The following is a 27485-nucleotide window of genomic DNA, read 5'->3' as shown; positions in this document are numbered from 1 at the left end:
TTGGATTAGCTTACTACTTTCTGTACATTTGGTTAAAAGGGGCAGTAGAGGTGGTGGGAGAGAGGTCAGTAGAAGAGGGAGCATGGTTAAAGGATAACACTTCTTGTTAGAATCTATGTAAACTTGAGCATGTTCTTTATTGAGGGAAAAGAATCTGTCAACAGAGAGTGAAGGTAAAGTAGAAAAAGGAGGAATTTGATGGTATAGCAACTTAAAGGGTTGAGTAGCCTTGATAAGTGGATTCTTTCAGATGGACCAGTAGTTCATTTGCAGAAAGAGAATTTGCTTACAGGTGTTTGAAACACACTTTAATCTCTTCTATGAGTAAAAAAGACTACCTGCTTCAATAAAACATTTTTCTTGTTTTTAAAAAATTGACCATTTTATAATCGTTTCAGCATAAAGTTCTGTATAAATTCATATCTTTTATGTGCTGCTACGTGGCAAAGTTCATGTGTTACTTTTAAAGATAGAGGTACCTAAAAAGATGGTCTAATAAGCATTCAAATTCCTCTATTACTCATTAATGAATGTATGCAATTAAACACTTCATATTATAACCATTTTTTAAAAATGTTTATTACAGGGAAATTTGCCTAAATATTCTCATAACTCCCTGATGGTTCAAGCAATAAAGACAAACCTAACAGATCCGGACATACATGTGCTTTTCTTTGATGTGGAAGCGTTGATTATTCAACTCCTGACTGAAGAAGCCTCTAGGCCGAATACTGCGCTTATTTCCCCAGAGAATTTGCAAAAAGCATCTGGCAGTTCAGACAAAGGGGGCTCTTTTCTAACTGGAAAACGAGCAGCAGTTCTCTTCCAACAAGTGAAAGAAACTATCAAAGAGAACATAAAGGAACATCTCCTTGATGATGAAGAGGAGGACGAGGAGATGATGAGACAGAGAAGAGAAGAGAGTGATCCAGAGTATCGGGCCAGCAAATCTAAACCATTAACCCTATTAGAATATAATTTAACGATGGACACGGCAAAATTGTTCATGTCCTGTCTTCATGCCTGGGGTTTAAATGAAGTTCTGGATGAAGTTTGTCTTGATCGCCTTGGCATGCTGAAACCGCATTGCACAGTATCTTTTGGTCTCTTATCAAGAGGAGGTCATATGTCCCTGATGCTTCCTGGCTATAATCAGCCCACTTGTAAACTGTCACATGAGAAAGCAGAAATAGGAAGGAAGCTGCCAGCAACTGAGAGCGTAGGAAAGGGAACTTACGGAGTATCCCGAGCTGTCACCACACAGCATCTCCTGTCTATCATATCTTTGGCAAATACGTTAATGAGCATGACCAATGCAACTTTTATTGGTGATCATATGAAGAAGGGTCCTACCAGGTGTGATTTGATTTTATTCTCACATTTTTTTTTTAAAGAATAAAACCTGTTTTATTTTTCTCACTGTTTTTTTTTTTTTTGGCTCTGCCCACCTTAGCGTTTTTGTGTCATCTCAGTGTTTCCCCTTGAAATTTTAAAACACAACGTGCATGATTTAAAGCATGATAAAATTATATAGTTTAATCTTTACTCAAACATACTACTTAGCTATTTAAAAACAATTTTGGAATGAGGGCATAGATACCAGTTAAGCTTTAACAAGCGAATTAATAGAGATGCCTGGGTGGCTCAATGGTTGAGTGCCTGCCTTCTGCCCAGGGCAAGATCCTGGAGTTTTGGGATCGAGTCCCACATCAGGCTCCCGGCATAGAGCTTGCTTTTCCCTCTGTCTCTGCCTTTCTTTCTCTGTGTCTCATGAATAAATAAATTAAAAATCTTAAAAAAAAAAGTGAATTATAGACTAACTCTTCAGTAAATATAATCTTAGAATTGTATACTTAAAGTTTGCATTGACATTTCATTCAAAATGTATATTTGGTTGAAATACTTTATGGTTTATATGTAATGAATGATAGGTGTTCAGTGATTATCTTTAGAATTTTGTGAAAAGTGTGATCAGAAATTTTCAATTGGAAGAGAGAAAACAGCTTTTTTAATTGTAGGAGAGTACATTTTAATATTTCAGGAATATCTAACCTGATTTGTTATTACTTATTTTCAGAAGTCATGAAGACAACTTTTTAAACTGTGATTTTATTATACTTTATTGAGAGTTGGTCATTTTGAGAAATTTTAAATAATCAAATACTTTAGTATTTACCTTGTATCTGGTTCTGTTTGTAAGTACTTTATAGATAGTTTTTCATTAATGCTCTTAACCCTATGAGATAGATACTGTTAATATCTTTTTACTACAGATAAGAAAACTGAGACACAGATTAAGTAATGTGCCCAATATCACACAGGTGTAGTTAAGTGGTATCAGAATTCAAAATGAGGCACATTGCCTCTGGAGTCCAAGATTCCTGATGCCTTATTACCTTTTTCAGATTTTAAGGATGAATTCTTTTAGGCTCACTGTATTATTTCTTTGGACTAATGATATAGGGAGGGCCGAAATCTCAGCATGCTAATATTGAAGAATGAAGGACTAATTATGATATTTGTCAGTGGTAGTACATTAAACTGCTCAGAAATATTTCTTAAATTAGTATAAAGCACAAATTATAGATGTAAAATTTTTACTTGCTGTTTGCTAATCATTTAATATATTAAAATTAGAAAAGGAAAATGTTAATAGATGAAAAGGAGGGAAAAAAAGATCTTTTTGGAATAGTAAATTGAAAATGTTCCATACATGTTTCTTTTGCAGTTCATTTGGAACTAGAAAGTTTAATGTTTTAAATGGTTCTTGAAATATGAAAGTATGAATGTATATATACATGTATTTTCTTCTTTTTAAAGGCCACCTCGACCAAGCACCCCAGACCTTTCTAAGGCAAGGGGTCCCCCTCCAACATCCAGTAATGTTGTACAAGGACAGATTAAACAAGGTAAAATTAAATCTTATTAAGTAATTGACCTGACATTTCAGCTGTAGAAACTGAAGAGGCTTAGCTAATGTATAATCATAACATTTGTTTGTCTCAGATTGTTAAAAGAGAGAAAAGTTGTTATATTCCAGATGTAAATATGGATAATTAAGATGTCAGTTAAAAATAAATCAGATTTATTTAGAAATTGATAAATGAGCATATTTCACATAATTTTATTGTACTGTCTTTGACCTAATTTTTATGCATTAGGGCACCTTAACTCGACAACACTAGTGCGTTAATTGTGTGTATCTTGAGTCTAAAAGTTATACCTGTTTTAAACTACATTTAGAAATGTTTAAATTCATATTTTCATACTGTAGCTATTCTGCTGTTTGCCAGTAGTTCATGCCTTGTAATCCACAAGTGGAAATCTTTCCTTTTACTTACATCATTATATACCTTAATTTTTGTCTACAGCTTTCTTTTTCATTAGCGGATATAAGAGAAAGTTGATTTTTTTCTTCCATTATTATCTTTTATATTCATTATAAGAGTGGCAAATGAAGCAACCAGAGTTGGAGGGTGGGGGTCATTTCTGCTTAGAGAGCTTTCCTTCAGATGGAGAGTTAATGCTGACTTTCTCAGAATGTGATAGAAGTGAAGACGTGACCAAGAGAAGGGATGCTGAAGGTTTTGCTTATAGGTGATGACTTTAGGTCTTCTTTTTTCCATAGGTTTTTTTTTTTTTTAAGTTTTAAAATTGTTTTGCTTTTTACAATTTATCTCTTCCCTAGGACAAGTCCTTTTCTCTTTCTTAGCTTATTATTTGGTATTTACTTTAATATCTTTAAATATATGCCTGATTTTCAGTTTTAGGCACTGTCTTTTGGCTTCTCATTATGGAAGATAAGCTCCCACATTCTCTACCCCAATCCCATCATTCATTCTAACCCTCACATGCTCACCCCTTTGTTACCCTTCCTCTGATTGAAATTTATATAAACTATTATGAAATAATTGTATGTTATAGAAAAGGTTTGGTTAGATAACTTTTTATACTTGTGTACGTGTGAAATATATTTATAGAAAACGATCCAAAACAGAAAAATGTAGCTCAGTGACTTTTACATGCTGAACTTCCTTGTTGTAACTATGTCCTTGGATAAGAAATCGAACATTGTCATCCTGCTGGAAGTTGCCAGTGTGTTCTTGCCAATCATTGTATGCCCCCTTCCAAAGGTAACTACTCTCTTGACTTCTGGAAAATCACTTCCTTTCTTTACTTTATAGTTACACCATCTAAGTTTAAATTCCTAAACACTATAGTTTAGTTTTTCTGTGCTTTGAATTTTATATGAATTCAGTCAGTCATGGAGTATGTGTTCTTTTGTGTTTGGCTTCTCTTGTGAGATTTATTGACGATCTTGCATTTGACTGAAGTTTACTCATTTTCATTGTTCATTTATTGCTGTATAGTATTCTGTGGAATGAGTAGACCACAGTTTCTTCATTTTCCTATCAGTAGACATTTGAATTATTTCCAGTGTTTTTCATAATTCTGCAAATGTTCTTGCATTTGAATCTTTGTGTACATTATAAGTATTTCTGTTGTGTCTTTAACTAAAAGTGGAATTTCTGCATATGTTTATCTTAAGCTTTAGCAGATAATACTATCATATTTTCCTGAGTGATTTAATATTTATCAAAATGGCTGAAGTAAAAATGATGGAAAATACTGGGTTGGCTGGGATATAGAATGGGAAGAACTCTGATACACCACTGATGAGATGGGCCAGCCAACCCTGAATATTTACCATCTCTTTCACTTTAGCCATTTTGATGTATATGTAGTTGTTTCTCATGTGCTTAATTTACATTCCCCATTTCCTATTACGGTTGAATGCTTTTTTGGTATGTTTATTGTTCTTTCCTCTATGTTCTTCTGTGACGTGCGTATTCAACTCGTGTGTCTACTAGGTTGTCTTTAAAAAAAAAAATGACTTCTAAGGGTTGATCTGTGACTGTCCTTGATATGAACCTTTTGTCTTATGTATTGCAAATAAATATTTCACTATCTTTGAAATTCAGCATCTTTCAATTTCAATGGAATCTAATATATCAATTTTTTCATTTATGATTAATATTTTTGTGTCCTGTTTAAGAAATTACCCTGATATCCCTACCCTGATATCATGGGGATAGTCTTCTATTTTAGAAGCTTTATTGTTTTGCCTTTTTTTTTTTTTATGATAGTCATACAGAAAGAGAGAGAAAGAGAGGCAGAGACACGGGCAGAGGGAGAAGCAGGCTCCACGCACCGGGAGCCTGACATGGGATTCGATTCTGGGTCTCCAGGATCCCGCCCTGGGCCAAAGGCAGGTGCTAAACTGCTGCGCCACCCAGGGATCCCGCCCTTTTTATTTAGATCTATAATCTGCCTAGAATTCATTTTGGGGTATAATGGGAAGCAGGGGTCCTGTTTACTTTTTTTTTTTTTCCCTCCACACAATACCAGATTGGTCCAGCATGATTTATTAAAGAGATGAGTCATTCCCCACTGCTTTGCAGTGCTATCCTTGTCATAAATAAAATGTTCTTCTACATGATCTGTTTCTGGGGCTGTTTGAGCCCATTGATTTGCTTGTGTATCCATGTGCCTTAATTACTGTAGCTTAATGGTAAGACTTGGTATTCGGTAGATCAAGTCTTCCCACTTTATTCTTAAAAAAAATGTCATGGCTATTCTTGTTTCTTTGAATTTCTCAATCATCAGTTTAGAACCAGTTTCTCAATTGTTAGAAGAACCTATTGTGATTTCAACTGCAATTTTATTGAATTTATAGGTGAGTCTGGGGAGAATTAATATCTTTGTGGCATTCATTCATTCAATATATTCAATGTATTCAACTCAGTATATTCCTTTATTTAGATCTTATTTAGCTGTTGTAACTCCTTTATAGTTTTCTGTTAAGATGCCTTATATACTTTTTATTTAGATTTTTTTCTTAGAGATTTAAAAAATATTCTTGTAACTGGTATTGAATATTTTGTTTTCTGTGCCTCTGGCAAAGAAATGCAGATGATTTTTGTATGGTGATCTTTAGCAGTCATGCTAAAATTCACCCATTATTTGTAATACTTTATTTGTGGATTACTTTGACTATATGGACAATCATGTAGGATACTTTTTATATTCCCAACATTTTCCCTTTGGAAAGGGAAAGCTTTCATAATTATTATATTTTCCTGTATGCTTTTTGCAGGTAATTTTTAAATTTTATTTAAATTCAGTTAATTAACATATAATGTATTATTGGTTTCAGAAGTAGAGGTCAGTGATTCATCAATCTTATATAATACTCAGTGCTCATTAAATCATGTGACCTCCTTGATGTCCATCACCCAGTTACCCTATCCCCTCATCCCCTCACCCCCCACCCCTCCAATGACCCTCGGTTTGTTTCCTATGATTAAAAGCCTCTTTGGGGGATCCCTGGGTGGCGAAGCGGTTTAGCGCCTGCCTTTGGCCCAGGGCGCGATCCTGGAGACCTGGGATCGAATCCCACGTCGGGCTCCCGGTGCATGGAGCCTGTTTCTCCCTCTGCCTATGTCTCTGCCTCTCTCTCTCTCTCTCTCTCTCTCTCTCTCTGTGACTATCATAAATAAATAAAAATTAAAAAAAAAAAGCCTCTTTGGTTTGTCTCTCTCTCAGATTTCGTCTTGTTTTATTTTTTCCCTATCTTCCCCTATCATCCTCTGTTCTGCTTTTGAAATTCCATAGATGACTGAGATCATAAGATAATTGTCTTTCTCTGAATTTTAAGAAATTAACTCTCCATTATTGCTTTGCTAAATGTTTATTATCAAAGTCTGTTGAGTTTTAGCATGCTTTTTCTGCATCAAGATGATAATGTAATTTTTCCTTTTACTCTGTTGTGATGTATTATCACCTTATATGTTGTTGAATTTGGTTTAATATTTTTTATTCAGGAAAAAGTTTTCTCTTCTTCCTCTTCCTGTTCCTTTTTTTTTTTTTTTTTTCCCTTTGGCTCCATGCCTGACATGGAACCCAGTGCAGGGCTTGAGCTCATAACCCTGAGATCAAGACCTGAGCTGAGATCAAGAGTTAGATGCCTAACTGAACCACCCAAGTGCCCTAGTTTTCCTTTCTTCTAATGTATAAAGTGTTAGGATTAAGGAATCTTTTCTCTTTTTCTGTTTCAGGTAGAATTTATACAAGGTTGGCATTATTTCTTCCATAAATGTGCAGTGGAATTTGCTGGATTTAGATCTAGAGGTTTCTTTGTAGAAAGTTTTTAAATTATAGTTTTAATCTCTTTCACTGTCATGTGACACTTCAGTTTTTCTGTTTCTTCTTGTGTCAGTTTCACTACATAGTACATACTTAGCAATTTTATTCATTTAAATTTGTCATTTGAAAATATATTATCTTTTAAATTTTTTTAATATCTGTAGTGAGACCACCATTTTTATTCCTTATGTTAATCATTTGTGTCTTCTCTTTATATTTTCTTGATAAGTCTCATCAGGGGCTTATGAATATTATTAGTTATTTTAATGAATCCTTTGTGGCTTTTTATCCTTTCTAGTGCATATTTTTTCCTATTTCACTGAAGTCTCCTCCTGTGTTTTTTTGGAGTTAATAAGCTATTTATTTTTAACTTTCTAAGATGGATGGTTGCTTGCCGGTTTTTAGCCCTTCTTCCTTTGGAGTATATGTCCAAAATATGTTATCTGTGAATAAAGACAGTTTTTCTTCTTTTCAGTCAGTTTCCATTTTATTTTTCTTACCTTATTGCACAGGTAAGGAGTTAGAGAATAATGTTGAATTGAGGAAGTTAGAGCAGACATCCTTGCTTCATTCTCAATCCATGGGATAAAGCATCCAGTCTTTATCAAGTATGATGTTAGCTGTAGGTTTTTCTTAGGAGATGGATGTTAAGAGAGTTACCCTGTATTCCTAGTTTGCTGAGATTTTTTTTTTTTTTTTACTATGAATGGATGTTAGATTTTGTCAGATAATTTTTCTGCATCTGTTGAAATTAGTTGATGATTTTTCTCCTTTATTTTCTTAAGACAAAATACATGAACTTTTGAATTTTAAAACAATCTTGAGATCCTAGAGTAGACCACACTTTGTCATGTTGAATTTATTCTTCTTCTAGATTGTTGAATGTAATTTCCTAAAATTTGTTAAGAGTTTATGTTTTGTTTATGAAGGATTTTGGTCTATAGTTTTCATATCTGTTAATGTTATTTGTTCAGTTTTGGTAACAGAATAATGCTGGTCTCACAGGAGTTAGGATGTTATCCTGTTTTTGTTTTGTAGTTTTTTTAAAAATATTTTCTGGAAAGGTTTGTGTAGAATTGATATTATTCCTTATTGATCTAATTCACTAGTGAAAGTATATGGGTGCAGAATTTTCTTTATGGGAAGGGTTTTAACTACAAATTTAGATGTTTTAATAGATACAGGGTTATTTAGATGTTTTATTATTACATCTTGGGTGAATTTTGGAAGTTTGTGTCAAAGTTATTGGCAAAAAGTTTAATATTCTCTTTTCTTTTAATATCATGTCTGTAGGATTTGAAATGGTATCCCTTCTCTCATTTCTGTTATTTAGTTTGTGATTTTTCTTTTCTCCTGAGTAGTCTGGCAATGATTGTGGATGTAATTATTCCTCCTTGCATTTTTATTAGTTTTTTTTTATTAAAGATTTTATTTATTCATGAGAGACAGAGAGAGAGAGAGAGAGAGGCAGAGAGAGAGGCAGAGACACAAGAAGTCTCCATGCAGGAAGACTGATATGGGACTCGATCCCAGGTCTCCAGGATCATGCCCTAGGATGAAGGCAGTACTAAACCGCTGGGCCACAGGGGCTGCCCTTTTTATTAGTTTTTGCTTCATGTGTTATAAAATTCTCCTACTAGGTACATAAACCTTTAGAATTGTTATTTCTTACTGATTTTTTTAAAATTTTTGTCAGATGAAATGACTTCTTATATTTGATAATATCTTTGCTTTGAAAATCTACTTTGTTGGGGCGTCTGGGTAGCTCAGTGGTTGAGCATCTGCCTTTGGCTTGGGTCATAGTCCCAGGGTCCTGGGATCGAGTCTCACATCAGGCTTTTTATGGGGAGCCTGGTTCTCCCTCTGCCTATGTCTGCCTCTCTCTCTCTCTCTCTCTCTCTCTCTCTCTCTCTCTCTCTCTCTCTCTGTGTCTCTCATGAATAAATATTTTTTAGAAAAAAAATCTATTTTGTTTATAATAATATAGCCATTTCAGCATTTTTGGTTATTGTTATTAGCATGATATATATTTTCCTGTCTTCTTTTTACCCATTTTTGGGTCTTTATATAAGTGTGTTTCTTATAGGTAATATGGCCTGCTTTTTTACTGTAGTATTTAAACCATTTACATTTAATGTGGTTGTTGACATGGTTAGGTTTGAATCTGTCAGTCTCCCAATATTCTCTTTTCCTTTCTTCTCTCTTTAGTGAACTCAAATTATACATATTTGCCACTTGAAGTTGTTTCATAGAACACTGGTGCTTTGTTTTTGGAATTTTTTTCCCTCTCTGTGTTTTCATTAGGTAGTTTATGTTGCCATGTCTTCAAGTTCATTCATCTTTTCCTGGAAATATCCAATCTGCTATTAAGCCCAACCAGTGTATTTTTCATCTCACACATAATGATTTACATGTCTACCGTTTTGATTTGGGTCTTTTTTATTTCCTCACTGTCTCTATGTAACTTTTTTCAATATATGAGTTACAGTTATAAAAGCTGTTTTAGGGGATCCCTGGATGGCTCAGCGGTTTAGTGCCTGCCTTTGGCCCAAGGCGTGGTCCCAGAGTCTCGGGATCAAGTCCCACATTGGGCTCACTGCATGGAACCTGCTTCTCTCTCTGCCTATGTCTCTGCCTTTCTCCCTCTCTCTCTCTCTGTGTCTCTCATGAATAAATAACTAAAATCTTTAAAAAAACCAAACTTTTAATACCTTATTTGATAATTTTGACATCTGTCAGTTTGGGGTTGATTTTTAGTTGATTTTTTCCCCCTCATTATGGACTGTGCTTCCCTACTTCTTTGCATGCCTGGTGATCATTGTTAAATGGCAGATATTTGAATTTTACCTGGTTGGGTACTAAAGATCTGAAGATTTTTTTTTATATTATTGTAAATCTTTTTTTTTTTTCTTTAAAGCTATATTCTGGATGCAGTTAAGATGCTTGGAAACAGTTTGATCTTTTTCTGGTCTTGCTTCTATGATTTGTTCGGTGAGTTTGGAGTCATGTTCTAAGGCTAATTTCCCATTACTGAGCCAGACCTTCCTGAGTACTCTGTCTAGTGTCCCATGAATTATGAATTTTCCAGTCTGGCTGGTGGGAGCAACACGGTCTCTGGCCCTTAATAGTTTCCTCACACACCTGAACTGATCAGTGCTCTGAATATTCAAGGGGAATGTCTGAAGAACTTTGATCTTTTTTCTGTCCTATGGATTCTTTCTGCTCTGCTTCCTAAAACTCTCAGCTCTGTCTTCTCAACTCAGGGAAACTGTGGGGGCTCTTCCTTAATCCCCCTTGCTGTATTTTGGTCTAGAAACTCCCACCAAGCAATAAACTGGGGCAATCATATTGCTGTTTGTGTGCCAACTCCTGACTCTCAGTTCAGCATCATTTGGTGTCCAGTGGCTTGAAACCATTGTTTTATGTGCTTAGGTGGTGGTGGGGGAGTTGTTTTAGATGGGATTATGAATCTGTTTCGTGTTACTTCATCTTGGCCAGAAGTGGAAGTTCCTCTCTCTTTACTTTTAAAAAATGTTCTAAATATACTGTTACTTCATAAATTAAAAATTCTTTATGTTGTATAGAGTTTCAATATTTTTAGAGCCATTACTAAAGAGAGAAACAGCCTCAGAAGAGTAAGAGACTTGTTTAAAATATGGTTAGTTGTGGTGGTATGATTAGGCTACAACAGCACCTTTTAACTCTAGATCTGTGCTTTTTCTACAATAAGATGTATATATGTCCTAAATCTGCTGAAAATACCTTCCAGCTTATATAATACAAAATCAATGGCAGGGCATACTCTCCTCCATTTAGTTAGTTCAAAGTTTCATTTAAGATCAGTTCCTGGGATGCCTGGGTGGCTCAGCGGTTGAGCATCTGCCTTCAGCTCAGGGCGTGATCCCAGGGTCCTGGGATCGAGTCCCACATCGGGCTCCCTGTGTGGAGCCTGCTTCTCCCTCTGCCTGTGTCTCTGCCTCTCTCTTTCTGTGTCTCTCATGAATAAATAAAATAAAATCTTAAAAAAAAAAAAAGATCAGTTCCTGTTAGAGATATTATTTGTTGTCATCATCATTACCATCTTCATTATCATTCTGTATAGTTGATGTTTCTTCTTGGATTACATTTTTCTCCGTCTGTAATCTTAGCAGATAGAAGTGATCCACTTTAATCGGTGACATTGCCATGATGCACTGTGTACTTCACCACCATTATGATACTGAATTTACTCACCTAGTCAAGTATGAGGATGTTACAGTTAGAATGCTTTAACATTGCTCCTCTCCTAAAACATCATGTTTTGAGAGCAGTGAAGAAGGCACTGAGGATTGAGTCTTTTCCAATGCATTTATTTAAGGCAGTAGAGTTAGGAATTTTCATTTGAAATAGCACAGCTGCTTATCTTTTAAGGTAAGTAGAAGTTAGCAGTCTGTAGTGAGAGTTACGTGGTAAAATACTATAGGATGGCATCATGAAACCCACTTTGTATTTGAATATTGAAAATATGGAATAATTATCTCTTTAACAAATATTTGTTAAGCCTTTTTTCCCCTCTAAACAACTCTAGTTAGGACATTAGAAAGATTAGTCTGATGTATACTTTCTTGAGTAGTTTACTTATATCTAGCAGATAACTCATGAACATAAACAACTGGTTTAGGGTAAGAAATGGGTAAGAGAATGGACAAAAGCTCTGAGTTCTCTGATTACACTTCAGTGGTTAGGATATTATATTTTTGTCCTTCTGCTCTGACTTCTCTTATATTGGTTTCCTTGTAAACATTTTCCTCTTATGCTTTCTTTTCCTGACTCCCACTGCAGTGCACATTGACTCAACAATCTGTTTTTCAAGCTGGACTGCAAACATGAATATGCTCCTTTTCGATAAACTGTCACTTATATGTTGGCTAATACTTGTTCAGCTGCAAAATAATCTATATGGAGTAAAGACTTTAGCTGAGGATTGGACCTTTCATAGACATTTGGGCCTAAGAATAAAGATAATATAGATAGTTCAGCTAACATAATTTCTCATACACATTATCAGGGTATTTCATTGGAAAATAATTTCTTCACAAGAGCTTAATTTTGTCTAGCAGTAGGCTTGTTAATGCAGTGTTTGCCAATAATTAACATTTATGACAGTCATGTACTTTTTGATAGAGACAGTTTTTACTTATTAAATATATGATTGTGTACTTTATAAAACATCTCACTTGAGAAAGAGATCAGAAATATCAAACTGAGTTTTTGTTCATGGTTATACAGCCCTAAATCCGCCCATGTAGGCTTTTTTACATTCTGACATACCATACTTTTCTTGATCAATTCAGTAATGTTATGGCATAAGCCTTTGGTCTATGTCTCTAGTGCTCTCTTGACCCTATATCTATGTTAGTAGCATCTTTACTCAGTGGTAGGTGTGGAAACAAGTCTCAGCAATTTAAATATATAAGGTTATGTTACAGTATTTGCTATTTATTTTTCAGAAATGGATTTAGAAGTAGGAGGTAGTCATTATTAAATTAAGAGTTTAATCAATTAACTAATCAGTAGTTTCTCACCATCCTTTTCCAGGGTCTATAGCAAGAAATATGGAGTACATATATCAGGTCAATGGATGGACCTCAAAACTCCTTAAAATTTTGTGTTTGAACTTTTATGCCTTTTTAAAAAGTTGGCTTATGACTTTGGTCTTTGGAAGCTCAAAGGGCAAGCATTTGTTCTATTTTTTGTTCACTGATTTAGCACAAGTTCTTAGAACAGTAGCTGATCTATAGAATACACTCAGTAAATATTTGGTTGAATGAATCTATAGATACCTTCTTTTTATGCTTCTAGTGTTAATACGTCAGTAAGTAGGTGCTGAGTCTATAAGGCTGACAAAACAGTTCTCTGCCTTCAAGGAGTTTATGTCTAGTGGAATAGATCCAGAGGAGTGCAGTTTATAATATTTTAATTAATTATTTGTTTTTCCTATTTTCCTACCAGACTCTAACTGAAAGCAGCATCTTTGGTCTTTACTACGTTTTATATACTTAGCCCAGCATTTGGCACATAGTAGGTGCTTATTGTTAATTAAATGAAATAGAAAATTGTAATAGCCTTCAAATGTCTAATTCAAGTTAGTATGTTATCACTTTATCTTTCACTATAATAAACTCTTCCCCCATGGTACTTGGTCTTGGCTCATTTATTTATTTTAGATGTTAGTAATGAAGGAGACCTTTTACAGAAGCAACATTTAAAAATTTTTTTATTTTAATATTTGGACTCTAGCTAGAGTTATAGGCCAAGGTAAAATTCTCATTGCATCTCAACTTATTCCAATTCTGATCTGGAGGGTAAATAGTTACTGTATTTTTCAAACATTATTAGCATTTTTGTATTTTGCCTTAATGTATGTCTGTCAGAATGCCATCTTGGGCTGTTAATTCATTCTGCTTCACAGTAAGTCCTTATCCTTTCTATTTCCTGGAACCTTATTACTTCCCTATTGCCCTTTGACATTTTGTGCTCTTCCTTCATAGCATTTTAAGGATATCCTTTTTCCTTAGAATGTTTGATTAATGATTTATCCTAATGCTTAATGTTGACTTAAAAGGTGACGAGAATGCTCATCTCCCCAAGACATGACAGTATAGATATAAAGTTTATAAAAAGGCAGACGTTGCTCTCTAAGATCTCTATACTGAATGGCAGACCTAGTGTGGAATGCCTCCTCTGTCTTCCCCTCTTGAAGCTTTGTGATTATCCTGTAATGCTTTAGATAAAATGATTCATTATTAAATAATTTTATTTATTTACTAATGTTAAGCTTTGGAAAAACTTCTTTAAGTATTACATTTGGTTTTACAGAAAGTTTTCTAGATTTTCATTATTCCCTTCTGAAAAATGTATTGAAAAGGCTGTTTGTGTTCATGTACCAGGAGGCTAATGAGGTTTAGACCAATAACTTGCTACCTAAAGTACATTCACTTTCTGTGCTTTATATATTTTTCATGTCAAAATGGCAGTAGGGAACAATGGAGTTCAGAATCACATTTCAAATGAAGACTGAAAGAGACCTATTAAAAAACTGAAAACCATGGATGTTGTAACATTGAATGCTAAATATATGCTATTTAGGGGGAGGGCAGAGCAGATATGTGCAGGTATATGTTGTCACACAGGTTCGTTTGTCTTTGTCTTTTCATGTGATAGTAAGTAGTTGAAGAGACTCTTAGCTGCAAAGTTTACTTTTCTAGGTAAAATAATAGAACTTGTGCCATGTTTGTCATCATTTGAAGCTATGCTGAGACTTTTGCCCTTATGTTTTACTAATCCTTAATAAGATAAGCCAATTGATAATTGACATTACAGCTTTTTTGTTTTAAGAACCAAATGCTCACTTATGCTTTATGATGTAAATTTTTTAATATTCAATTCTACATATGGCTTCTTTCAGGTTTATTGTCATTAAGTCATGAGCTTTTTGATTTGGAAGTAGTACTTTTTAAATTTCTTTTGCTGATTTCTCTATATGTGGAAAGTTTTAAAAGCTCAATGAGAGTTTAATTTGAATATTCTCAGTTAATTATAAAAGTAGTTCTAGGGACGCCTGGGGGGCTCAGCGGTTTAGCGCCTGCCTTCGGCCCAGGGAGTGATCCTGGAGACCCGGGGTCGACCTGGAGACCTGGGATCGAGTCCCACGTCAGGCTCCCTGCATGGAGCCTGCTTCTCCCTCTGCCTGTGTTTCTGCCTCTCTCTTTGTGTCTCTCATGAATAAATAAATAAAATCTTAAAAAAACAAAAAGTAGTTCCAGATTCTCCCATCTCAGCTGTGAGGTAGTCTGAATGAAGTATTTTTTGGTGGTGATGGCAAGATTTTTAAAGCATAGTAAATCTGATTCCTTGATCTTATAGTAGTCTTGGTTTTTTTTCTCGCAGAACTTATTAAAGGAAAATGTAAATTTTTTTTTAATATTTTATTTATTCATGAGGGACAGAGAGAGAGAGAGAGACAGGCAGAGAGAGAAGCAGGCTCCATGTAGGGAGCCTGATTCAGGACTCGATCCCGGGACTCCAGGATCACGCCCTGGGTTGAAGGCAGGCACCAAACTGCTGAGCCACTCAGGGATCCCTAAATAGTTTTTTTTCTTATTTAAACAGGACTCCAAAACAGAGACTGTTTATTTCTCTCACTAAAAATAAGTTTACATATTTTGAACATTATTCTATTAAGACCTATTATGCTTATTCTAGCAGTTCTTTTAGTAGCATTTCTAGTTTCTTTTGTGCTTGTGACTCACAGAAGATGGAGTTTCATCTCACCACTTACTTGACCTGTAGGGTAATGATTACTCAGTCCTGAACTTTTATTCATTTGTATTGAATTTCCTCACCTTTCACTCTACTGTTCTCTCATCGAAGAGTAAAATCAGATACAGGTACCACAGCCTTTTCAGTAATTTCAATAATAGTAATTTCTCTCTCTCTTTTTTTTTTTTTAAAGTGAAATTATAGAAAAGTTCCAGTTCTTAGAAACCACCAGAGGAACTTTATGAACAATTTTGTTGGCATGAAAGCTAAAACCTGAAAATTTACTCTGTGCCATCCAGGCTTACCAACTTTTTTTGCATGAGGAAGTGAATATTTTATAGGCCATAATAACTGAATTTGTAATTAAAGATGATTTTTAAAATAAATTTATTTAGTGGAACTTAAAAATATTTGAGATTTCTTTCCAAGATTACAGTAGATTCCTGTATCTTAGGAAATGTGCAGTTAAGAAAAGCTGTGTTTCTTTCATAAACATAATATAAAATCATTGTAATTTTATAAGGAACAAAAAACAGATCTGTGATAATAAAAGCAATTACAGTTTCCCAGATGAGACTTTCATGTGTGCAAAGATGTGCTTCTTAGAGTTTATGGAGTTGGATTTTCTATTTTTTATTGCTGTTCATGTACTTCTTTTAGTTCTACTGTTTACTGCCTCACACGTGCCTGATTGACATTATGATGCATTCGTGTGGAAATTATGAAAAGTTGTTTTCATGCAGCTGTCCTGTAGTTACAAAGGAACTTCACTGCATGAAAAACAAACATATCATCCAGTGGACAATGCTTAATCTGTTCAGGAGCCCAAACCTATTGCTGTTCAATGACAGAAGAAAGGAGAGGGATTAATTTGAAGATGCTTGTGCATGACATATGGTAATTTCTCCATAGGAAGGAAGTGTCAAATGGTGACCTCTAAATCTTAACATTGACCTCCAGTTGTAGAATGTGTGTGCCATACGGTCTTCTTGGCTTTTCATATGATAATTTAAGCCGAAACATTTTCCTGGTAACATAACTTTTTTGGGGGTGGGGTGGAGTTGTTGCATATATTTTATGAGGATTAGAACATTCACAGTATTTTTATAATATAAAACACTGGTATCATAAAAGTATTTTTTTAAATTTCTAAAAAAGCTATGTTAAGGTTCTTCTCACATAAGTTTAGTATATACTTTATAAGTTGACAGATTTTAAATTGTGTTTTTATAAAACAAGTATGGAAAATTGAAATGATCTCAGTGGATGTTGGTCTGAGATATTAAAAAATAATTTACACATAAGATTAGGAAATAAATTATTAGAAAAACGTAATTGGCAATATGAAGACCAATATAAAGTTTTCAGTATATGATACATTTTAAAAATTGAATTACATTTTGCTAATTCTTAATATGTCATTCTTTCCTTATAGCCTTCCTTGTTTTAGAACTGTTTTCTGTATTAATTGGTACATCGATAAATTAGAATATTAAATATATTTTGGTTTTAAGAAGAATTTGAACTACACGGTGATTGCTATTCAGTAAAATTTATCATTTCTCTGCTGTAGTCCTCAATGATCATGCCCTTTTGATTAAAACATCATTTTTCAGTTCTCCATTTACTATATTTTGCCAACTTTGTTTTTCATTCTTCACTAATACTGAGCTTTTTTTCAGAAGCTGCTGTACCTCAATTCTCTTCTCTTTATTTCTTCTGTTTTCTCTGCAAGTTCCTGCTCCTGTCATTTCCGCTCGGTCTGATGCTGATCACTCTGGCTCTGACTCTGCTTCTACTCCTGCTTTACATACCTGTTTCTTAGTAAATGAAGGTATTCTCTCTCAACTTTCTAACAACTCCCTTTCAATCTGTGCTTTATTCTGATATGACATGTTCTTTTTATCCAATTTATACGTTTATCTGCTTTGTTATATATGAGATCCTAAATTTTCCATTTTAAACTTTATTTGCTAATATCAATGATAAGGGCCAGTTATGAAAATGGAATGCTACTCCTAGCTGGTACAAACTGTTCCTTGTAACCTAGAATGTCATTAAAGAAGTGCAAAGAGGATACTCTTTGATGTGAAGTAGGTATTAAAAGGTGGATTGGTTTTCATAATGATATTTGCCATGTGATCTCTGGTGTTAGAACTAATGAATCTGTTTTATATGTATCATTACTCTGAGATTAGAGGGAGATGTGAGGGGTCCCTTTACATTATCATTTGAAAAGTCTTCAGAATGTTGATTAGCACCAGTGATTATAGAGTGAGAGGAATTCATCTGTTTATTCTCCTTACTATTTCTGTTTTTGGATGAGGCAAAAATCTATTTTTTCAGTTTTTAAGATGTAGTTATATTATCCCTATGGAGTTACACTAGTTGAAAGTATTTTTGGAACTCTGAAAATGTGAATGGAATCCACAAATCTTTTTCCCCCAAGAGCCATTATATGATTATTTATTCTGCCTGGAAGCCTAACGTGAGCTCTGCATTATATCCACTGTCTTCATTGTGGGTTCCGTCTTCACCAGTATGTATAATATAAAAAAGGAAGAAATTTACAGAATCTAAAATGTAATCAGATTGATTCTGACTCTTCACTAAAAAGCAGTATTACCAGTCCATTCAAAAAGAAAGAATGGTACAGTCTCTGTAAAGTACAGAAGCCATGTTTGGAAAGAAAATGTGGGAGCGCGAAAGTATAGCTCATTTTTTGTTTGGTTTCCCTGTCATAGATACTAAGGTTAATATGCTAAGACTGAACATTATAATTAGGGACAAATTTGTTAAGCTACTGTGAAAGATAGGAATTTGTTAGTTAAAAAAAAAAGGCTGTTGACTTTGGCCCATGGTGAGAATCATCATCCTTTTAAAATTCAGCTCATAAATACATTTCAAACTTTTAATAGATGTTAAAGCACTTTAAGAAATTACTAGATTGTAATTTTCATTTATATATATATATATTTGTGTGTGTATAAGTATATATGTATATATATCCTCTATATAAGTATATATATCCTCTATTGAAAATAAATTGAAATCTAAAATGTGTTTGCTCATACCTTAATTATGTAATTATATATTCTCATTTGATGAGAACTTCCTTACTGAAAGAATGAATCTTTAGATAGGTGGCTTGTCTTTCACTCATTCTCTCTTTTCTTCCTTTTGATCTCAGTAATTATTTTGAATTTTATGGTAGGGTTTTTGTTGTTTTAGAAGATGCAGTTTAGATTATTTCAGGACAGTGATTTGTTAAAATTCTGTGATCACAGATAACTCAATCTTGTATATAATAGTAGATAATTGGGATTTTTTTTGCATTCATCCTGATTATTTGTCTTTAAGTGTTGTCACCAGAAGGTAATGGTAATTATTGTGGATTAATAGTGGCTTCATACATGATTTGGAAAGAGTGAGGCATTTATTGTGCTTATATTTTTCTGACACCTTTAAAACGGTTGAAATGATTATTATCTGAATACAGTTACTTTTAGATATTGCAATGGCTTGCAGTTTGTTTTCTTCACATAATCAAATTCCATACTATGGATTAGAATTTTGGAAAAAATAACTTTTATCCCCATAGATTTAAAGTTAATGGTACTGAAGATTTTGTAAATTTTGGATTATCTGGTTTTGATTTTATGAAATATCTGCATTTATTTTTCCTCTCAAAGGTGATATTATGTTACTTAGTTATGATTGCGATTAAATATCTGATTCATTTTGTAAGAAAAGAGGTCAATAAGTACTAATGAAAGGCTTTGTGACAGACAAGGGAAGACCTGTCTGTTGACTGACAAAAGGTGGTCATACACAGATGGCCAGACCTGAAGTGACAGGAGCTTATCTTTGGATATCTGTGTGAATGCCCTTTTAACTGGTTTCAAGTCTATAACTCTAATGCATGTTTATTTCTGTGTTCTCACCCCTGAGTATGTTTTATTTTAGAGGGATTATTTAGAAATATGTTTTCCCTATAGACTTTGTATATACTTCATGTGAAAGTTTATTTAAGACTTTAAAAGAGTTCTTTATGAGTACCAGTTACATGATTTAGAGATGAAATACATCTGATAGAATTATTTGTGTAAAATATCTAATGGAAATCATTTGGTTTTTAATATATTTAAAGAAAAATCTTTGAATTAGGAAATGCCAAAATGTTTAAAGTATTTGTAATATATTACATTTCAACAGGATGGAGTCAGTTAGCTGCTATGCATTGTGTTATGCTGCCAGACCTGCTGGGATTAGACAAATTTAGGCCTCCACTTCTAGAGATGCTGGCTCGGAGATGGCAAGATCGATGCTTGGAGGTAATATTAATGTGATATGGATAAAAAACAAAAACATGAAAGCAATAGGCAAGTGTAAATTTGAAACGAAATAATGTTTATCTAATTTTTTTCACCTGTTTGTATGTCATAGAAAATATGGATTCATGATTTTTTTTCACTTTATATACTGAACAGTAATGTTCCAGCTGCATATTTGCTTACTTTTTAATCTGGTGAGTATCTGACCCAAGGTTTCATATACTTTATGGGGCTATTTCTTTGAGTATTGGTTTCTGTATAGATCGTTCTATATAGATTAACATACATGCATGTTCACATACCTACACCCACTTTCTCCAAAATAACACACTGAGGTATAATCACATCAATCAAATTCTAAGTGAATAGCCATTGTCCAATGGAAGATACTGTGTTATAATAAGAGAAAGAGTTGAGAATTAAAAGAGACCCGGGTTTAAATATCATTTCTGCCAATTATTAACTTTGTGACCCTGGGCAATTTACTTAACCTGTTTGAAGCTCATTTGTAAAGTGGGGATAATAATATATTCCTCATGGGATTGCTGTCAGGATCAAATCAGATAATGCAAGTAAAAGAGTACAGAGCCTGACACATGGTAGGAGCTCAATAAATGGTAGCTATTATTTTGTGTTAATGGACTTATGCTGTATTAGACGTTGCTTGGAGTATAATATCACCAGGGACTTGGAAATGTTTTATAGATAGAGATTTCCTTTATTATGGCATTTGACCTATCTAGCTATAGCAGTTTGTATCATTCAAGATTTTAAATTTGTCAAATATAAATATTTCCCTCATCCTGTTTCCCTTCCCTCAACTCTAAATGGAATTGCAGCATACTAAAATTTTCATGGTTTTGCATTGAATTGTATTTGAATTCACTTCAAAAGTCAGTTATAATTAAAAACAATTTTCATTCAAACTCATATCAGGCATTGCTGAGTTCCTTTTCAATGATAAAACGTTAATAAATTGATAACACCACTTGACAATTAACTCACTTCTTTGACCCCATGCTTGTGGTAATTTGTTAAAATAAAATTCCACAAAAACTGCAAAATAAACATGTGCTGCATTGAAAGACAAACTAAAGTGATGAAACTTTGAAAACTGTTTTCTTTCTATAGAACTAATGCCATTACACAGGAATATATTTTGCCTATTTGTTTTCAAACAAATTGTTTAAATGTGTCTTAGGTATCGTGCAGATTTATACATAATGTTTGTGCAAATACCTATTTAGTATATAAATAAATTCACTGGATAAGGTTTTTTCAGGCTAAAAGAGAAGACAAATATAACAGTTCTAACAGTGACTTCTGACAGTAGCAATTATATGGAAATTTTATTTTTATTTCTTTTTAAGATTTTATTTATTTATTCATGAGAGATAGAGAGGCAGAGGCACAGGCGAGGAAGAAGCAGGCTCCATGGGGGGAGTCTGATGTGGGACTCCATCCTGGGACTCTGGGATCACACCCTGAGCCGAAGGCAGACGCTCAACTGCTGAGCCACCCAGGCGTCCTATATGTGAAAATTTTAAAGTGAAAATTAAGGTGCAAGAATATTAAAAGCTTTGGAAAATAAAGTTTTAAACCTAACACTGCATAAATCTACAAACATAATTTTATGTCTGTTAGTGTTAACATTTTCAGTGCAATCATTCATTAAAATGTCTTTGATTTTGCTCACAGCCGGTTTATTCGGTACTTAATTCATTACTTGGTTTGTAGTGTTTCTCCTGTAAATAAATGTGGCTTGTATATTTTCTAATTTTATTTTATGATGAACTTTCTAGTTTTTAAACACCTCACCAACTGATCTGCTTTCTGTTTTTTTGATTTGGATCCGTTTTCTTCTCAGGTCAGGGAAGCCGCACAGGCCCTGCTTCTAGCTGAATTGAGAAGAATTGAGCAGGCTGGGAGGAAAGAAGCCATCGATGCCTGGGCCCCTTATTTACCACAGTATATGGACCACGTCATATCACGTAAGTGTTCTCTACAGAGCTTTCCATGCTTACATACAAAAGTTTTAAAACTCCCAGATATGCTTGCTACTACCTCTCAACAAAAGTGAGTCACTTGAAGTGAAGATAAAGGATGCCTGGGTGGCTTGCTTGCTTATTTATTTATTTATTATATTATTTTTAATAAATTAATTTTTATTGGTGTTCAATTTACCAACGTACAGAATAACACCCAGTGCTCATCCCGTCAAGTGTCCCCCTCAGTGCCCGTCACCCATTCACCCCCACCGCCCGCCCTCCTCCCCTTCCACACCCCTAGTTCGTTTCCCAGAGTTAGGAGTCTTTATGTTCTGTGTCCCTTTCTGATATTTCCCACACATTTCTTCTCCCTTCCCTTATATTCCCTTTCACTATTATTCATATTCCCCAAATGAATGAGAACATATACTGTTTTTCTTTCTCCGATTGAGTTACTTCACTCAGCATAATACCCTCCAGTTCCATCCACATTGAAGCAAATGGTGGGTATTTGTCGTTTCTAATGGCTGAGTAATATTCCATTGTATACATAAACCACATCTTCTTTATCCATTCATCTTTCGATGGACACCGACACTCCTTCCACAGTTTGGCTACTGTGGACATTGCTGCTAGAAACATCGGGGTGCAGGTGTCCCGGCGTTTCATTGCATCTGAATCTTTGGGGTAAATCCCTAACAGTGCAATTGCTGGGTCATAGGGCAGGTCTATTTTTAACTCTTTGAGGAACCTCCACACAGTTTTCCAGAGTGGCTGCACCAGTTCACATTCCCACCAACAGTGTAAGAGGGTTCCCTTTTCTCTGCATCCTCTCCAACATTTGATGTTTCCTGCCTTGTTAATTTTCCCCATTCTCACTGGTGTGAGGTGGTATCTCATTGTGGTTTTGATTTGTATTTCCCTGATGGCAAGTGATGCAGAGCATTTTCTCATGTGCATGTTGGCTCATTCATTTAAGCGTCTGCCTTTGACTCAGGTCATGATCTCAGGGTTCTGGGATAGAGCCCTTCCTGGGGCTCCCTGCTCAGTGGGGAGTCTGCTTCTCCCTCTCCTGCTGCCCCTGCCCTCACTTGTCTCATGCTCTGTTAAGTAAATAAATAAAATCTTAAAAAAAAAAAAAATTAAAGTGAAAATAAGGGAATCCTTGAATTCTTTGCATTCATTTTCCAAATCTATATGGTTTGGAATTTGGTTTAAAAAAATATATCTAGGGCAGCCCTGGTGGCTCAGCGGTTTAGTGCCGCCTTCAGCCCGGGGGGTGATTCTGGAGACCTGGGATCGAGCCCCATGTCAGGTTCCCTGCATGGAGCCTGCTTCTCCCTCTGCCTGTGTCTCTGCCTCTCTGTCCTTCTGTGTGTCTTGTGAATAAATACATTAATAAATAATCTTAAAATAAAAAATAAAAAATATATCTAAATTCTCTCTGATGGACTAACCCCTTATAAAATTAATCCTCAATAAAAAAATCTTACCATGTTTAACAGTAGCATTTGTCTTTTTGGCATGATTATGCTGGTGGATGCCAACTTGTAGACCGTGATCTGATGATGGGCAAGTGTAGTATAAAGCAGATAATTTCCATGTTGAAGTTGGAATTCTGGATCCTTAAGTGGTAAATATTGGGTAGAGTTAGAACAGTGTACTATTGGAAAAGAAAATTATCAAGGTTTTGATGGACAGATCTTTCAAAAGAATATAATTTGAATGGAGTGGGAAAGGCTTGAGAAAATTTGTTGAAGTGCTTGAGGTTTTTTTTGCAGAATCAAACCTTAGTGATCCTGCTGCTAGGTTAGATGGTCATTAAAGAAAAGTTGTATTGTAGTTGTATTGTAGTTTTTTCTTTTTAGAAAAATATACTTCATATCCAATTCATTTGATTATTCTTCTAACAAAGAATTCAGAATTAAAGTTTTAAACTGTTTTATTGAGTATATGGTAAAATCAGTTTTACTTTTTAAGTTAAATTCTCAATGAAACTTAAAACTTTTTACTATTGAAAATTTGGTCTAGATTTTAGATGGATTCATTTTATTTTTTTTAAAGATTTATTTATTTATTTATTTATTCATTCATTCATTTGTTTGTTTATTTATTTTTTTATTCAGAGAGGGGGGGGGCAGAGACACAGGCAGAGGAAGAAGCAGGCTCCATGCAGGGAGCCAGACATGGGACTCGATCCCAGGTCTCCAGGATCACACCCCAGGCTGCAGGCGGCGCAAAACCGCTGCGCCACCGGGCTGCCCTAGATGGATTCGTTTTAAATGATTTTTGCCAATAGCAAATTCTTGGTAAGAAGATACTATACATGTCAAGACAATACATGATTATACAATAAGGATATGAAAACAAGATTCAGAACGGACTATAATTGTTATACCTGGTATCAGTCTCCCAAGTGTTTGTCAGTGGTGACTCTAGTGGTTGTTTTTAGGTGTATATGACCTTGGACACTCAATGTTTCTCAGCTTCACTTTATCACAGATGAAATAAATACGGTAGACTGTAGGGTTATTCTGACTTTGGAATAAGGTAATTTTTGGTAATCACATGGAACAATGCCTAAGCTGTGGTAAGCACTTTATATTAAATACATTCATAATCTGTAAAAATGCAAATATGGGTTTTACATATAACCATAGCATCACACATTAACAACTCTAATTGAAATTCTTTAGTCTGTGTAGGTTACAGAATTTCCTGAGATAATACTGATTTTTATTTGCTTATTGGGAGTTTTTCCATTTTAATAAAAGGAATTTTAAAAACCAGAGTCTTTAAACATATGGACTCTGAAAGTTATTAGGCTTAAAGTTCTTAAATGTACATAGGTTTTAATATCTTCTACAATGTAAAAAAAATGCTTGAAGGCATAAGACTAGGATGAAGAAAGCTTTGTTTTTGAGTATTTGAAGAACCTTGTACAGTGCTATTTGTTTAGTCACTTGTGGCTCTTAGCTTCATAATATTCTGAAAAACAGAATTAGCTCATCAGTTCATCATAAACTTATTGAATAAAGGATACCTCAATTTAAGGACAAACTATGAGTAAAATACTGTAGACTAGATTGAAGGTGAAACAATAGCAAATCATTAGAGATCCTTTTGAAAGGACAACGCTGCTATGAAAGCATAAGAAACTGTTTCAGGACACTGTTATTTAAAATGGACCACAGTGGGAAAGTGGACTGAAGTAGAATAAGTAGCTGGGAAGTTACTACAGAGGGGATGTAGGACCCAGGCCTAAATGTAGATAGAGTGGAATGAAAGGTATTTCTCAGGCTTGATTATAGATTACATGTAAAAGCTTTAGGAAAACACCAAAGATGTGTACAGCATTGTATTCCTGACAGTTTGGAAGGAAAGGAATCATCAGCAATGGTGGTGAATGCCGTTTTATTTGATTTCTTCCTGGAAAGAAGGGAATAAGTTAGCTACAAGTTAAAGGTGTAATGTGGTCTCAGATTACTCCCTGAAGCAATGATGAAAATGTATATGTTGCTAGATGAGAGGTCTATTAGAGGGCCTAGAGAGGATACAGTATAAGTAAAATAATGACAATACCTACCATTAATTGAACACTCTCTCTGTCAGGCTTTTGCTAAGTGCCTGGTCTGTGTTATTTCATTAAGCCACTGCAATAAGCCTGTAAAGTAGGCACTAGTGTCACTACCCTCTCCCCTTTTCCCCCCAGATGAGTTAGTTGAGGCCAAGAGAGATTAAAGAACTTTCTTAAGGTCCCCTCAATTACTAAGTGACTGTCAGACTACAACACTTATTTTCTTAACCACCATTTATTCCGTCTTGCTTCCTCCAGCATACTTAGATCTTAAAATGGTGTTGGGGGTAGAGGAATGAGTAGATATTTAGCTAATCCTGTTTTCACACAATGTCATTTCTTTGCCGTATTAAATTTAACAACAACACGTTGGAGCAGAAATGTGTAACTGTAAGAAAATTACTCTTGTAAGAAAATGGTTCTTGTCATTGGTTTTTTTTTTTTAATATTTTATTTATTTATTCATGAGAGACAGAGAGAGGGGCAGAGACATACGCGCAGAGAGAAGCAGGCTCCATTCAGGGAGCCCGATGTGGGACTCAATCCTGGGACTCCAAGATCCCGCCCTGGGGCGAAGGCAGAGGCTCAACCTCTGAGCCACCCAGGCATCCCCTCTTGTCATTATTTAAATAAACATGAACTAGGTTGTTCTTGGGACAGATTTAAACCTTTCTATTTGTATAACATAATGTCCCTGGCATTTAGTTATAGTATCTTGGAGTACCTTATAAATTAACTGGATGTTGGCTTACTTAAAATTTTAATCTTATCATTTCCTGTTACTGTATTTTAGTGAAAGAATAAACATCCATCTACACATAACTAAAAGAGCTTACACTAAGAACTCTTTCTATAGAATGTTAATCTATCCTGGAACTTTTACATTGCCTGAGTAAAATTAGTTTTAGTTTGCTTTACTGAGAGCTTTCCACTTTAATAAAAGAATGTCAAACTGAAGGAGTAAGGATTCTGAATGTGTGAAAGGAGAAGAAAGCATACAACAAATAAGAAATGACCACATAGGGCTATTGAACAGATTTGCTGTCCAAAGGGATCAAAAGGTTATGGAGCCAGCTGGTGGACAGCCCACACCTGCCATAACGTGCTTGTAGTGGAATCGCTTCTACCATGGTCATTAAATGTTTGAGGAGATGATTATCGTAGCAAGTTAACAGCATAAAACATTCTCTTAGGAACTTAAAACCCATTTTCAGCATAGGAATCTTCTTAGTAAATTAGGTAAAATATTAAGCACTATGTTAAATACACCATTCATCAGATATTTTCTAACAATTTAATCTGCCTAAGCATTTAAACATGTGCAGTAATTGCCTAAGCAATATTGACAGCTCCTAAGTTACGACTGAGCTTGATCTAAGAGTCCCTTTGTTAGATATTTGTCTGAGACTCAGAAAATGCTTTTGCTTGAGGAGCAAAATGCCCTCCTAGGCTGATGGGGTATGATAGCCCTTCATCTTAGGGATCTGGAACCTGAGGTTTAAAGTACCTTTCTCTGACTTCAGAGCCAGTAGGTGAGCTGGGGCTAGGATGATGACTCAAGTCAACTGATCCTACTGACTGGGGTCTTCTGGAATTTTATTTAGATACATTATGTAATAAAAGCCTTTTGTACGTTTGTCTGAGAGCCTAAGGAAAACAATGGGCCAGAAGCCAGGTTGCTTTTCTTAGGACTGTAAAGAGCAGTCCTGAGTAAAATAAAGGAGAAGCTTCCTGTACAGCATCTGGCACGGCATATTATACGCGTAGTGAATGTTGGCTAACAGTCCCCTTGCCTTTGCTGTGCTGGTATCTGCAGTTTTGTTCTCCTTATTGTCACTGCCTCAGAGTTCACTTAAATTTATATTGCTCAGAGATTCTGGCAGTAGACCAGAAATCACTAGGGAGGAAAAAGGAGCAATAGTCTGCCTTAACTGAAAAGCCGGTTCACAAATTTTCATAAAAACCAAGTCCTCTTGGAGTGATATGAGAATTTTGCTTCAGGTAATGGAGTTCTGTCCCAGAACATGTTAGGAAACATTTTATCCCTTACAAATGCAGGTCGTATGTAAACTTTTGATG

General features: G+C 34.8%; 1 protein-coding gene across 5 annotated transcripts in view; it reads left to right on the top strand.

Annotated features, from left to right (window-relative positions):
* LOC129514524 (WD repeat-containing protein 7) overlaps window positions 1–27485 on the top strand; it is a 353352-nt gene that overhangs the window by 100439 nt on the left and 225428 nt on the right. For 4 of the 5 annotated variants that reach the window (XM_055333148.1, XM_055333146.1, XM_055333147.1 and 1 more), the window contains 4 exons: window positions 587–1356; window positions 2821–2909; window positions 19723–19841; window positions 21709–21832. In XM_055333148.1, the coding sequence (XP_055189123.1) occupies window positions 587–1356; window positions 2821–2909; window positions 19723–19841; window positions 21709–21832 (1102 nt within the window). Of the gene's footprint in view, window positions 1–586; window positions 1357–2820; window positions 2910–17242; window positions 17342–19722; window positions 19842–21708; window positions 21833–27485 lie in introns of all 5 variants that reach the window. The other variant, XM_055333149.1, reaches the window with a different exon arrangement.

Source organism: Nyctereutes procyonoides, unplaced genomic scaffold (genome assembly GCF_905146905.1).
Source record: "Nyctereutes procyonoides isolate TBG_1078 unplaced genomic scaffold, NYPRO_anot_genome, whole genome shotgun sequence".
Classification (NCBI taxonomy): Eukaryota; Metazoa; Chordata; class Mammalia; order Carnivora; family Canidae; genus Nyctereutes; species Nyctereutes procyonoides.
Note: the sequence above shows the minus strand (reverse complement) of the source record. Positions and strands in the feature narration are given on the sequence as shown.